Below are 14,976 nucleotides of genomic sequence, written 5' to 3'. Positions count from 1 at the left end.
GCAGTCATCGCTTCCCGTGTTCCACGTTTAAACTTCTGCAGAAGTGATTCAGCAACGACCGAAATGGCCGATCGAGGGAACCCAGCAGCCTCTGGTCGGCTCACCTGATTAAAGAAACTAAGTTTCATGCTACGTGGGCACGACCTTTTTAGTGCTGAATCTAAGCAAAGAGACGCAACGCCCCTCTTCACAATCTTTAAGTGGGCAGAATCGTACGGCAACAGCTGCTTCTCAACACAAGAATGATAAGACCAGCAAAGATGCTCATCGTTCCACGTGAGGCTTAAGTCTAAAAACTGCAGACAAGCTTCTTGAGGCAATTCAACAGTAAAGGAAAGCCCTCATCCTAGTTTTATAAAAACGTTTAAAGTAAAATCAGGGGATGTAAGGTCACCCTGTTTATCTAAAAGAATTAAAAAGTCGTCAACGTACCTAAAAACCTTTAAAACCTTCCCCGCTTTAAAAGCATTGTCCAAATCCCTATCTACATCCGCTAAAAAAATATCGCAAAGGACCGGTGCGACACAGAAATCAATGCAGATTCCTTGCCGCTGAAGAAAGACCGTTTCGTCAAACATAATAAAAGTTGCATTGACATAAAATTCTAAAAGCGATAAAAAGTTGTCTACATTAACGCCCGCGTCATTGATAAAATCGACATCACCATTCTTTTCTATGCAGGATTTTACAGAGGCTAGAAGCTTGTCATGCGGCACGGAATAATACAGATCTACAACATCCACTGAAAAGACGTTGCCTGTGGTAACGCGAGACCGCAAAAAGTCGCACACATCACTTGAGCCCTTCGTACGGAAAAGGTCATTCACCACGAGATTCTTTAGCTTGCTCTGAAGAAATCTGCTAACGTTAATCTGCCAAGACCCTCCTTCTCTAACAATAGTGCGAAAAGGTACATCCGGTTTGTGTGCCTTGGCCGAGAAAAAAAGGTTTAGGTTGCTCCCTTTGCTGTTCTTTATGTCCTTAGCTAACATTGTAAGCCCAGCATTCTTGCAAAAATCAGCGAACTTAGACCCAACGCGAGTCACTCCCAACTTAACTGGGCGGAAGTTCTTCTTGATAGCCGCTAAAGCCTTTTCTTTGTAAGCTCCCTCAGGCATGACCACAAAGCAACCTTCTTTGTTGGCTAGCATTAACGTTAATTTGCGGTTTTTAAAGAACGACACGATCTTATTCAAGCCTTTAACTTTGGGTCTATCTTGATTCTGCGGTGCACATTCCAGGCGAATTTTTCGTTGAGCTAGTTGGTGCATGTTTTACGCAAAGAATAAGGCAGACAGAGACAAACCCTAGAAGCGATATGGACAAACGTGACATGTCAGTGACATGGACGAGAGACATGGATGATGCATTCTTCTATGCTACTTCTTGTGTGCATTTTGATTGAGCCTTATTCCTTCACCAAACATCTGCTTCACTATATCATAATTTCTCACCGCCCCGCCCCCAAATTCTCACTTCTTAGCCCTAAAATTCTTTCTCACTTTAACACACTCACTTTCTAACTATAACGTAACCCCACATGCTCCCTTCCTAACCCTAAAAAACTACCATGCTTTCTAGACCCTGAAGCGTACTCACTGCGCGTTTTGCGGAACGTCTCGTCCAGCATCTTGGTCATGGCGGTCTGGCAGCAGGGCAGCTTCTGCTCGCAGCAGCTCAGGTCAGAGTTGAACACGTTCTTCGAGTTGATGGTGAAACCTTTCTCGTCCTTGATGCGCTTCTGGAGGGACTGCGCCACCGTCTCGTAGCCCTGGGAGTCCTCCTGGACGATGCTGAACTTGCGCCAGTTGTAGTAGCCCAGCAGGGCGGTGACGCTGCGAACGACCTGCGCACGCGCGAAATACACATCGGAACAGCTCGTAACAGATCTGAGCACTAATCGACAACACACAAGAAGAGAGAACGAGCGATCGCTACCGACTGGCTTTGTTCAGAAAAAAACTCCCAAGCATTTACCCGAGGGTGAACATGGTTAAGTGCGAATACACGGGGTGATGCTATGAGGGGTATTTATTAATTCGCACTATTATATTTATTAATCACACTATGGTGCCTTTATCGTGTAATGGTTCCTGGGAATCGCAATTTGATCACACGGGGGAGTTTACGTTAACTCACTGGCGAATGCCAACGGATTTTAACTTTACTCCCCCTCACGACCCGCTCTCGACGGGAGACTGAGAGAGAAGGCGGGCGCGCGAGAGAGAGGGGTGCGCGCGCAGCTGCAGCGAGCGAGGAGAGCGGAGGAGCAAGCGAAGGGGGAGGGGGTATAAGGCGCGTTACTGACCCCGATATCAGCGTCGCGTCCGTGGCTTATTCGGTAGAGCGTCGCGCTGCGGCCCGCCAAGTCCTCTTTTTTTTTGAAAGATAGAGAGAAGACTGCGGACGCCGCCGACGGCGGTGGATGGTTTGGGGTCGCTTATAAAGTGTATTCACACTTAAAAGCGCGTGAATATACAGGCCCATATGCCCCACAGGCGCACCTGCGCAAACATCCAGCAAGAAAAATAAAAGAGAGTAAAAAAATGACAGAATGAAAAAAAAAACCTATCTCAAATTTCGCTCGATCAACTAAAACTCTCTCTTGCAAACATACTGTTTGATTAACACAATCTGTGCCTTTTTTTTTTTTCGCGTATAGAGAGGCTAAAAAAACTCGCGTGTCACGGTGTCTGTCTCCGCTGCAACCCAGCGCCTTCTTATCAGTGAACCGAGATGCACTATCGTGTGCAATGCGAGTTCGAAAGCGTGAGTGGTGCGTGGCCCCGGAAATACAGATAACGTGGTGCGAGGATGGCGCTGCCGAAGCCATAGAGAGGAAAGGAGGGCGCTCTTCCGCCGATGCCACTTTGCTTCCACCCTTTCCACTTTGCTTCCTACAACCATCACTACCAATCGGGGATTCGCTCGCAGGATTTCAAGCTGGACGCTTGTGCTCTCTCCGACGCCAGCGTAGCTCTCGCCGACTGGTTCGCCCTCCGCGGTCTCCCGATGCCGTGCAGCTCTCGCATTGTGGCGCCCCGCCCTTGGATTACTTCGACCGGATCCCCACTTTCCTATCTCCTTCTTTTTTTCCGTCGCTTGCCTGTCTATTTTTTCATCTATTTTCCTTCTATTCTTGTTATGCCCCCTTCCCCAACCCCTATAAGGCACTGCGCCGTGTCGCCTGAAGGCAGACAGAAATTAGGTGCCCTTTTCCTCTTCCTTACAATTACTACCACCACCACCACCGTATACCCGCATGATCGTCGCTGTGAAACGGCAGTTTACCGCGTGTCATCGCCTTCTAGCAATGACAAAACAAAAAAAAGATAAAATTAACCGAAAACAAGGATGCGTATCAAACTGCTCGGCGAACACCATGTAAATGCAATAAAAGCACGGCCTGCGCATCACGACCGGCTATAGGTCACAGCCGATATGTTTGTAGCGGCATAGTCTGCTGGGGTCAACTGGTATTGGCTCAGTGCGCGTTGATGTGAGTTCACATCACCGGTAGCAGCCACTGCGTTTCGCAGCAACGATATCGAGGAGGGAGTGCGAATGGCTAGCGGAAGCGCGCCTCCCTTTCCACTTTGTTTCCGACAGCGGCCGCTGGGGAATAAGCCGGTGTATGCAGGGTTCGAGTATATTCGACGCGCGCTCACGATAGTACAGTCGCACACGGTGCAGTGCCCGAGAACGTCATTGTATGTACACCTTGTCAACGAAAGCTCCCTAAGTGCCGCCATAGAGCTCTTCGAGCTGTTGCTAATATGCACGATTAACCTTTGCTAATATGCACGTTAGCACGATTACATCTTTGTAATAAAAAGTGTTACTATATTCTTTATTATATGACCCGCAGGTCGCGGGTTCGAATTCCGGCTGCGGCGGCTGCATTTCCCATGGAGGCGGAAACGTTGTAGGCCCGTGTGCTCAGATTTGGGTGCACGTTAAAGAACCCCAGGTGGTCAAAATTTCCGGAGCCCTCCACTACGGCGTCTCTCATAATCAAATGGTGGTCTTGGGACGTTAAACCCCACAAATCAATCAAATCAATCAATATTCGTGCGCTTGGACTGACATTTATACCAACGTCATTTTACACCTTGTCAACGAAAGCTCTCTGGGTGCCGCCATAGGCCTCTTCGAGCTGTTGCTATTATGCGCGATTAACCGTTGCTAATATGCACGTTAGCACGATTATATCTTTGAAATAAAAAGTGTTACTATATTCCTTATTATAGCGTTAATCGGTTCGCCTTTGCGTAAAAGCTGTGACTATTTAATTGTTTCTTCCTCAATTTTTCGGTCACAGACAAGATGGTGATATTTTTCGCTCACAACTAACGAAGCCGACACCAGAAATTTTTGTCAAACGAGCTCTTTAACGCTATCAACATTAAAAAAAAAATAGACTACGTGTGCAGACGCAAGCGAGCGCCGCCTATATCTATGACGTCAGGACAAGTTAGCGTGGCAACCTGCAGGGAACAAACATCGCCACCTGCATCTTCATTTCGCGAATTTCTTTTTTCATCAAATGTCTTGTCGCTTGCTTTTGATATTGTGATAGAGTGATTCGCACGTGCCAAACTTGTTATTCTTCGCCTTATTGTCTACAATAAATATGTCTTTAGGAACGCCGTTAGCGATATTTGCAAAGGTCAGGTGCAAAAAACAAAGTGATTGCACGTTAGCGTGTACATGCGAATACGTTATCTGTAAACTCACCAGCCTAGCAGAAGGCACAGTGCGGGCAAAGGTTGTGTTCTCGATGTTCGCTACGTTGGCATCCGAGCATTTCTGTACGAAAGAGACAGACAAAAGAAGTGCACTGATTAGTTTGTTGAACAATGCCGTCAAATTATATATATATATATATATATATAGAATATGAAGAGACTGGCTTCGGTTGCCGTAAAATTAGGGGAAAATAAGTATACGCTTCTAAAAAACTGTTTTTTGGTGACGTTTCGATCGGAGACCGATCTTCATCAGACCCTGATGAAGACCAGTCTCCAATCGAAATGTCACCAACAATTTTTTAGAGGCGTATATTTATTCCCCCCCCCCTTATATATATATCAGATGGAACGTTAGAGAAAATATACGGCACCAAGCCAACGAAAGTCGTATTTTTTTCTACCAAATCAAGGGTGCGCATGATTGATACTATCTCTACTAATTTTATATATACATATTACATGAACAGCTCACATACATGATCGCCCAGCTCCTGTTCTGGATTCACCACGGCACCATCTCGGGGCACATTAACTTTGCTGTTTGTGTGACGTCAGGTCAAGCTATTTACAGTTTTCCATTTTTACATTGAAGCCACGCAAACAGTAGAGACGAAGTTAGTAACGAATACAACCAGCACGTGCTCTATAACTTCGTCTTATTCAAACTTCGGCTTATTTTAACTTCGTCCACGTTGTCTGCACTGCCTGAATCGAGGCATCGCGAGTTTTTTATTTATTTTTTATTTATTTATTAATTTATTTATTTTATTTTCACCAAAACAGATACAATGGCGAAAAACGGGGGAGACGGCAAAAAATGCTGCAGTTATTGCAGCTTGACTAAGCACCGTCCACCCTACGTCAGCAATGACAGGGTGACTTCAATGTATAGGCCGAGTCGTGATCTATAGAGGAACCGGAAGCGCTTCTTCCGAGAGCGCCTTTCAGTCTGTACAAGCGTGTGCGCGCAGGCCAACTTCCGGGACAACGGCGGAAATTGCGAAACCATCTTCGTTCGAAGAAATGACGTCAGAGGAGGAGGACGAAACTGAACTGCCAGTCGGTACGCGTCGTCTCAAGTGTTCTTTCTCGTTGCACACGGCGAGCCGTAATCCAAAGCGAAGTATTTCCGAACCATCGACGGCGCCTGCGCGAAGGACGTCCAATAGCGACGAATATAGGACAGGAAACCCCGGTAATATATATATATATATATATATATATATATATATATATATATATATATATATATATATATATATATATATATATATATATATATATATATATATATATATATATATATATATATATATATATACCAGCGAACACTTCAGTTGTAGGTTTGGCTTATTTTGAGGAAATTAGATTTCTCCGAAAGTCGACACAACGTATCTCTCGAGAGATACTCATCACTGAGGGATATACCACGACGAAAGAAATTGAAAACCCTAAGCTCTGCCAGTAAGTTACAGTTTGGGAACGCTGAAAAAAAAAACGGAAAAAGAAATGAGCAGCGCGCGCACCGGAAAGGCAATATGTAAGACTGGATGTCAAGACAAGGCAAGCCCGATTGACCGCCGCACGTGGATCGACCCGGAATTGCATTGCGCCCAAGATCGGCTCTAGCTCGCTCTTCTTTAAGACGAAATAAATCATTACATGTCTCGCAAAAAGGTAGCCTTACACTAAAAGGCGACCCGGGGAAGCGAAGTGAAATATGTCGCATGACATCTCGAAATGAGGAAGCCATACAAGGGCGAGTGAAAGCGTATAGTATTAACATCCGTTTTACGTCCCGCCACTGCGATATGATTATACGAGACGCGCCGTAGTGGAGAAGCTCCGGAAACTTTGACTACCCGGTGATTTTCTTTTTGTTTGCTTTTAAGTGAACCGACATCGCGTCGCACACGGGGCTCTAGCATCTTGTCTCCATCGAAATGCGACCGCTCCGGCCTGCATCGAACCCGCGACCTCCGAATCAGCAGCCGAGCATCCGCAACATCTCCGCCGAGAACGCGAGCGGGACTCTGCGTGTGTATGACGATACTCGTGCAGTGGGCACGGGAGATCGACACCCATGCAGTCGTCCTTACGAATCCCCCTTTTTTTTTCGTCTATGTGGCGCTTTCCATGCTACTTATACCGTGGCTTCATCCGTCTCCTGGAATGGCAGCGGACACATCGGCCCTGGTCACTGCCATAGCTACTGCTATCGGGGCCGACGATCAACTGCTGGGGTGACAGCTTGCTTGATTGATTGATTGATATGTGGGGTTTAACGTCCCAAAACCACCATATGATTATGACAGACGCCGTATATTGGAGAAATAAAATTTTGAGCGCCTTGGGTTCTTTCATGAGCACCCAAGTATGAGCACACAGGCCTACAGCGATTTCATCTCTTTCGGAAATGAAGCCGCCGCAACCGGGATTCGATTCCGCGACCTGCGGGTCAGCAGCCGAGTATACCTTGTAGAGGCCACCACGGCGGGGCCCACGCTTCTTGCTACACACCGTGAAAGGGCGTCATCATAGAAAGTGCTGCTCCGCGACAGTATAAAGACCGCACTTGAACGGCCAGTCTTCGGTGGGCACGGGAGAGCGGCAGCCATGCAGTCGTCGTTCTCAAACCCCTTTTTATACTATGTGCAGGTTAGTCATTGCTCAACGCTTTATTCCAAGCGTACGAGTAATACTTGCTCACTGCTTCACCCGTGCTCAAGTGTGTTGCTCCTAACAGTATGTGAATGTGTATTTGTTACAAAGCAACTTCTCGCCTGCCGTGACGTTGAAATGAATCCCAGTCCCCGTGATAGTGAAATACTAGCTGCGATTGCCGCCCTCTCTGAAAAAGTTGACACATGCCACACGAAGCTAATGAATGCTGTCCACGAACTGAACGACAATCAAAAAGCGCTATACAACACAAAGTTAGCGACGTGACGAATCTACTGACTGGTTTTGAAGCAATAGTCGAAAATATGTAATAGGTCTGAGACGGGAATCAGCTGGGAGCATAGTGTCACAAGCAGTTCAAATACAAAACGCATCAGTGCATACTGACATGCTTTGGCCGCAAATAACACACACGCACAAAGTGAAGAAACACTCAACGACAAGCACAAGCAGCATCAGTGCAGTCCAGTTTGGATGATTGAGAAGACCGTCCCAGGCGCGACAATCTTTTGTTCTGCGGAATCCCAGTCAAGTCAGCCAAAACGTGGGCCAAGTCGAAAAGCTGTGCGCCCGAAGTGCTCACAAAACAGTTTAAGCTCCAGTTATCGGATGGCGATATTTCCAAAGCACACAGACTAGGCAGCTCTAATGCCAACAAAACACGACCTAATATTGTCAAGTTTTCTTCGACGAAGCAGGAACGCGCGATATTTTCAGACATGTAAAATCAAAACTTTCGGCATAACTGTCAGGGAAGATTTTTGTAGATCGACCCGCCAGTCACGTAAGAAATTCACTGAATTCACTAAGTCAAAGGGCCAGTCACGGTTCACCGCGATATACCAGACTGATCATGAATAATAAATCGTAGGCTTACTGCGCAGTTAGCCAACTCAGTGTACGAAATAGAACCAGCCGCTAAAGAAACGCACGCGAGGGGAAACGGCGCGGAGCAACTTCGTCGTATTAAGAATCAAGAAAACGGTGTATTGCTACTCTTTACAAATGCACAAAGCCTTCTTAACAGACGCGTCGCGTAATCATCGGTCATCGATTCTTGCTCTGCTGATATAACTGTGGTAACTGAGACCTGGCTCTCCGATAAATTAAAGGACATTGAAAGCAATTACAATATATATCGTTGGGGCCGTGATGTCCGTTCAGGGGGGTGGTGTACTCATTGCTGTTTGTGATATGTTCGCGTCTTCAACTATTCCTATTGTATCGCTTTCAGAACTAGTTTGTCTAAACGTATCTATTGCGAATTGTGAATTTTCTGTGCATCTTTATACCGTCCCCCAGGTGCCTCATTTTCCTTTCGTAATGGCTTCTACGATGTCCTTATAATGGTCTTGTAGTTAGGTTTCCTAATACACCTGTATTAAATTTAGGTGATTTCAACTTTCCCACAATATTATGGAGTCATGATATTAACAGCACGAAAAATGTTTCTTCTGGTGTACGCGATTCTTTAGAATATGTGCTGACTTTAATCTTACTCAATTTGTTCATGAACCGACTCATACAACTACAACGTCTTTCAGTATTCTTGACTAAATATGTACTAGATTTCCATAATTAGTTTCTGAGTGACCTGATCTCATAAGATTAAGTGATGATTCTTTTTACCCTAAAAACAGGCCACAAAAATACAAAAAATAAAATAACACGAGACTTCAATAGAGCTGACAGAAGCTGAATACCAGCTGAATTAGAAGTATTTACAGAGGGTTATTTAATCAACTTTGATAATCACTCTGCTGAGAAAAACTGGACGCTGTATAAAGAAAAAGAATGTTTTACAAATGGTAACAGTTTGGAGATAAGATATACGCATTCAAAGACATTTTGAAACGAAAATGAAAATGACGGTGCACTAAAAACATGTAGATTCACTTGCTGCGTCTGCCTGCTGCCTGCAGACAAGTTATAGACATCGCATTGACATCGTTATAAAAATCGCACACACATCACAACTGATATATGACACGTTTCATGACAAAAGTACCTGCAGAGAGACATCCAATAAAGTCGCCGGTGAGACGTCATTTGTGTAATAAAAGGCTTTATATACGAGGTATTTTGTGTTAATGCCCTGCTGTAATTTACGATGGCAGAATATATTCGGCACCTACTTTTACCTGAAGAAAACTTGTATAGATTTTGTTAATGCGTAAATACGAGTAAAAAAAGCATGTGCACCTAATTAAAGCTTCTAAAATGGACGTTCTGCAGACATATTCGCAAGCTATAAGTTAGTTCATACAGAAGTAGCACTCTGCCCCTACGACAGAAGATTAATGGAGCTTCACCAACACCACACACAAAGCGTATACCGGGGAAATGAGAAAAAATGTCCACGAGAAAATATATAGGTTCTTAGGAAGACACTGTATACTAATAGCTTTGTCCCCTGGTGTTCTACGTGGCGAAGTATGCTTTCCTTCGCGCAAGAAAGTTTTATCAAAATTTGGCGGGCTCGGAGTAATCCGGGTACCAGCATGGGGCCGTGTCTGGGATATTGCGAAGTAAGATGTTGCTCGAGCGAGGCTATTCAAAGACGAAGATGCAGGATTTGCCAAAGTTATTTGCTCTTACCCAGATGAGACTTGAACGTGGAGACGCATTCAGCTGCCTCATCACAACAATAACAAAAAAAGAGATAGAGAAAAATAAGAATAAACAAATGCGTACTGGATTTTGCTTTTCGGAGAATCGAAGTTTCCGAGCATCTTTCGGAAATCGAAGTTTCCGAAAGATGGCGCCACGAGTGCGATTGTTTCTTTGAAAAAACAGTGGTCGGCAAGATCGCCCACGAGTCGACTCGCACAGACTCAGATTGAGCGGCCAGTATGTGCGAGTCCGGTTGAGCAATATTTTGGGTGAGTTTGAGTGAGCACTGTTGAAGAACATCTTAGTGAATCAGAGTCCGGGTGAGTCAGGTAGGGTAAAATATTGCTGAGCTTCAGACCGAATGAGCCGTAAGCGCACCGGAGAAAGTGAGTATTCGTAGATTAACCTAATTTTTACCTTACGCTTCCCGTGAGTTTACGTACACCCTAAATGCTCAATGAGGGCACAAAAAAACTCCCAAGCATTTCCCCGAGGGTGAACATGGTTAAGTGCGAATGCACGGAGTGATGCTATAAGGGGGAGTAAAGTTAAAATTCGTTGGCATTCGTCAACGTCGGCGAAACCACCGCGGTACCGTCACCTCCAACGACGGGTGCAGTGCTGGCATTCGGTTGTACTGCATTCGTTGATGATGGTAGCGTTGTCTCCGGGACATCCATCGCACGACCCACTCTCGACGGGAGACTGAGAGAGAAGGCGGGCGCGCGAGAGAGAGGGGTGCGCGCGCAGCTGCAGCGAGCGAGGAGAGCGGAGGAGCGAGCGAAGGGGGAGGGGGACTATCAGCGTCGCGTCCGTGGCTTATTCGGTAGAGCGTCGCGCTGCGGCCCGCCAAGTCCTCTTTCTTTTGAAGATAGAGAGAAGACGGCGGACGCCGCCGACGGCGGTGGTTGGTTTGGGGTCGCTTATAAAGTGTATTCACATTTAAAACAATAACGATGTAAAGTAGACCTCCAAGCCTAACTTCCAAACTTGAGCGGGCGGACTACCGTCCGTCCGCTCAAGCTTGGCTCCTTAATGGTCTAAAAATATTCTTGGTCTCAACAAACAAAGCTACAGCATTTCCGTGATGGCGCTGATGCCCTCGCTCCATTCCAGCGATGCGCTGCTCGCCATTATATTAGGCCTAACCAAAGTATCTATGCCATCGCGCGTCTCCGGTGACAGTTTAGTGAGCCGTTCTTTCTTACTTGTTAGGCAGCTTGTGATGACGTGTAGAAAAGTTATTCTTTTCATGCTCGCGTCACTCCACACACTGTTATGTAGCCAGTGAAGCCAAGCGACAACAGTTATCGTCACTGCGTGCTGTAATCGGCGTCATCATGCAAATGAAGGTTAAGCAGTGCGAGGTAGATATTAATAAAAATTTGCAGATCCCACGTAGAGTGGGAATCGATGATATGCGAAGCACGAATGAGAAAGGTTCATATGTCATTTTGAAAATCGGCACAACGTTACGAGGTGGAGGTAAACGATGCAGTACATGACTTCTGCGTCAAGATTATAATGTTCCGATGTGTCGTTTACCGTCGTCATCTATTCACGTCACGTGATACCAAATTTAGTGTTAGTGCAGCTAGCGAAACGGCCGCGAAAACGCTATGAGCATGGTATGTTGTCATTTTCTTACATGACACGCGTGTCAGTACTATTATGTTTGCACCAGTCATATATTTCGCCATCCATTGACGTCACGTTACACCGAATTTGGTAAGTGTGGAGCTAGCAAAATGGCCGCGAGCGCATCATGAAGGGCCTAATATACTCTAATGTAGTGTTGACGTGCGAGCACGCTGAGCACAGCGACACGACGTTAGAGCACTATACAGTCTGACGCCAGGCGCGACCGGCGTCCATCGGCGCGGCCCGACGACAACCGGTGCGAAATGCGACATGCTGCATTTCGCGCCGATGCGTTACCCAGACAACACTGCGTCTCCCTCTTTTCGTGACGGAGGGACGCCGGACGCGCTGAAACGCGCATGCGTAAAGCAACACAGCGCGGCGTGCGCCTGCGAGTATGGCAGGACCGGCGCCTGACGTGGCAACGCCGGCGTGACACGACGAAATGAACGCCGGCGAGAACGCGCACCGCGTCACGTCGAAATGTATTGGCGCCTTGACTGTGGCATGAAGCCATGTTCTCACATGACACGCATCTCGTAATTATTATGTTTGCACCAGTCACATACCTTCGTCTTCCATTGGCGTCACGTAATACCAAATTTAGCATATGTGAAGCTAGCGAAATTGCCGCGAGCACATGATGAGTGTGGCATGTATAGTCATGTTCTTACATGACACGCCTGTCGTGATTATCATGTTTTGATGTGTCATTTAGCTATACCAAACTTGGTAGATGTGAAGCTAGCGAAACGGCCGCGAGCACATCATGAACGTAGCATGTAGTCAAGTCGTTATTGTTTGCACCAGTCGCATACCTTTGTCATCCATTCACGTGTCGTAATAACAAAATTGCTATAAGTGAAGCTAGAGAAACGGCCGTCAGCGCATCATGATCGTGGAATGTAGTCATACAAAGTGAGCATACAAGGGGCATTCTCCAAGCTAAAATGTGAAAAAATTGTGTACTGAATTAAATACAAACACATAAACAAACTCAGAAACTATAACCTAGCTAAAGCAGGAATTCCGACATCAAAAACCTTGAAGAAAAAAGCGTCTAAACTATGCGAAGTTGACGATATGTACAGGCTACTTTCGGTTACAATGTTGAATAATGTGAGTTATTGTTAGCAAATGTACCACATATATTCTTTCATATAACATTGTTTTAAGTAGTGCATACTATGCTAACACTGCATACTGGGACTCGGCTTGATTGTCTTCAACGCTTCACCCAGTGCGACAGCTGCGCCCTTCCCCACCTACAATTCTCGCACCGTTTTCTGCTTCTTTTTGTTCTTCCCTCAAACTTCATAGAAATCTTGCAGAATATCTTTTTCTGCTTCGTCAATGAAGTTGTGGTAAAATATACAATGTTGTTACAGTCTTCCAGTTTTATTAGTTATTTTACTACACGCAAAGGCCAAGAGACCCAAGCTTCAGGAAGAATAAAAAAAAAACGTCTCTTTGTTTAGTGATCTCTCGGGATGATATCGACATCAAGAAACAGCCGATTGTTGTACTTACCTACGTTTACTTTTTTCGGAAAGGAACCTTTTCTGTGTTGTCAGGATCGAGCCATCACAAGTGAAGGCTGGGGGATGTAGAAAAGGAAGGAGGGGATGGAGGGGGGGGGGTGCGCTACAACGGAGGCAGACGTCAGGAGCCAAGCTGTCGTTTAACAAGGCACCCGTTGAAACTTCGACAATCTCAGTATCACTCCGTTTACGGATCGTGAACCGAGGCAGAACAAGTACGACAAGAAAAACTTCAAAAACGACAACAAGCGCCAAAAGACGATCTATAGCCGATCCCAAAAGTTAGAAAGAAGACCCAGGTTGGCTGAAAGCAGAACGCCTGGCTATGGTGGCCGGCGTTCTTGCTCTCCGATTCCACAAATCCTTCCCGCGGGGAGTACAATACCCGCGAGTGTCGACGTAAAACTATTTGAGTCGAAGCAAGCCTAGCCGAGACAGGTGCAGTCAAAGACGTAACTTTCGTATTGTTCGGAATATTAAAAACGACATCGTCTCAAAAATAGTAAGAAAAAAAAAGGGGGGGGGGGAAGCCCAGATTCAGAGAGAAGAACGAGAGAAAGGTCTACGGCCAGACATGAAGGCTTTAAGGACGGTCGAGTCACGTGACGACCAATCTCGATGACTCGCAGCACCAACCGCTGTCGACACGAGGACGGGCCCAAAGTGTATATAAGGCAAAGCTGAATGAACTCCCTAAACACAGGAAAGAAATGACTACATTTGAGAATAAAGGAGCGCCACAAAGCGAAACTATGTATGTATGTATGTATGTATGTATGTATGTATGTATGTATGTATGTATGTATGTATGTATGTATGTATGTATGTATGTATGTATGTATGTATGTATGTATGTATGTATGTATGTATGTATGTATACATGTATGTATGTATGCATGTGTGAAACAGACAAACAAATAGATAGATAGATAGATAGATAGATAGATAGATAGATAGATAGATAGATAGATAGATAGATCAGAGGCACGTGGCACGAAATTCGGCAAGGGATTTATCCCGGCACGATTGCTTTTCCGAGGAAACGGAAAGCGTAGCACAACTCGGCGACCGAAGTCACGCGAACAAAGCGACGACCAATCACAACAAGACTGTTGTTATCCTAAGCTGCGTCGTGAAGCGTAGTATAGCGGGAAAAGTAGAGTAAACAAAAGAGGGATAACAGAAGCCTCTTTTCCGGGAAGCTTTAGAAAAGAACAACTTAGTTTCACACTGGATTGATGAGAGCACGAAAGGGGAAGAGCGGCATTGAGCGCGAGCGAGGTTGGGTTCGGATTGCAGTGCAGCGACCCGTTTAGATGTACGAGTATATTTTAAACCGGTTTTTTTTTTTACGATACTGAAACGACAATGCACAATCTACAAAAAGTTGGGGATTTCCTTCCCCATAAGTTGCGTTACTCAAAGCGAAACTGTGTTCGCACAGTCTGCCACAAGGCAACGAAAAAAAAGGAAAAAAAAGGTAGGAGCATCGATGCATTTGGCGACTTTCCACCAATACCTCGAAACAGGGAAGCTCTTGAGCAATTGATATGATTCGAAAGGACAGGCTGGTGGACTACTTGGTAGTGCAGAACTCGGGACAGTAGCGAAAAACATCACACAGACGACGACACATTAGAAGACGGGAAACAACGGGACATGGCAGGACGGGCTGAGTTAGCGACGCGTCACGTGTCGCTCTGTCATCGTCGGTGTGACTTTCGAGCTCCTTTTCAGAGTTATGCTAT

At 45.7% G+C, this 14,976-nt stretch overlaps 1 protein-coding gene across 1 annotated transcript in view; it reads right to left on the bottom strand.

The window, feature by feature from the left end:
* The window catches only part of LOC119179303 (receptor-type guanylate cyclase Gyc76C), a 410,240-nt gene that overhangs the window by 90,321 nt on the left and 304,943 nt on the right, over positions 1-14,976 (bottom strand). The window contains exons 4-5 of the mRNA XM_075868918.1: positions 4,738-4,809; positions 1,600-1,846 (exon numbers count right to left, since the gene is read on the bottom strand). Of these exons, the coding sequence (XP_075725033.1) occupies positions 1,600-1,846; positions 4,738-4,809 (319 nt within the window). The remainder of the gene's footprint in view (positions 1-1,599; positions 1,847-4,737; positions 4,810-14,976) is intronic.

Source organism: Rhipicephalus microplus, chromosome 7 (genome assembly GCF_043290135.1).
Source record: "Rhipicephalus microplus isolate Deutch F79 chromosome 7, USDA_Rmic, whole genome shotgun sequence".
NCBI classification, from domain to species: domain Eukaryota; kingdom Metazoa; phylum Arthropoda; class Arachnida; order Ixodida; family Ixodidae; genus Rhipicephalus; species Rhipicephalus microplus.
Note: the sequence above shows the minus strand (reverse complement) of the source record. Positions and strands in the feature narration are given on the sequence as shown.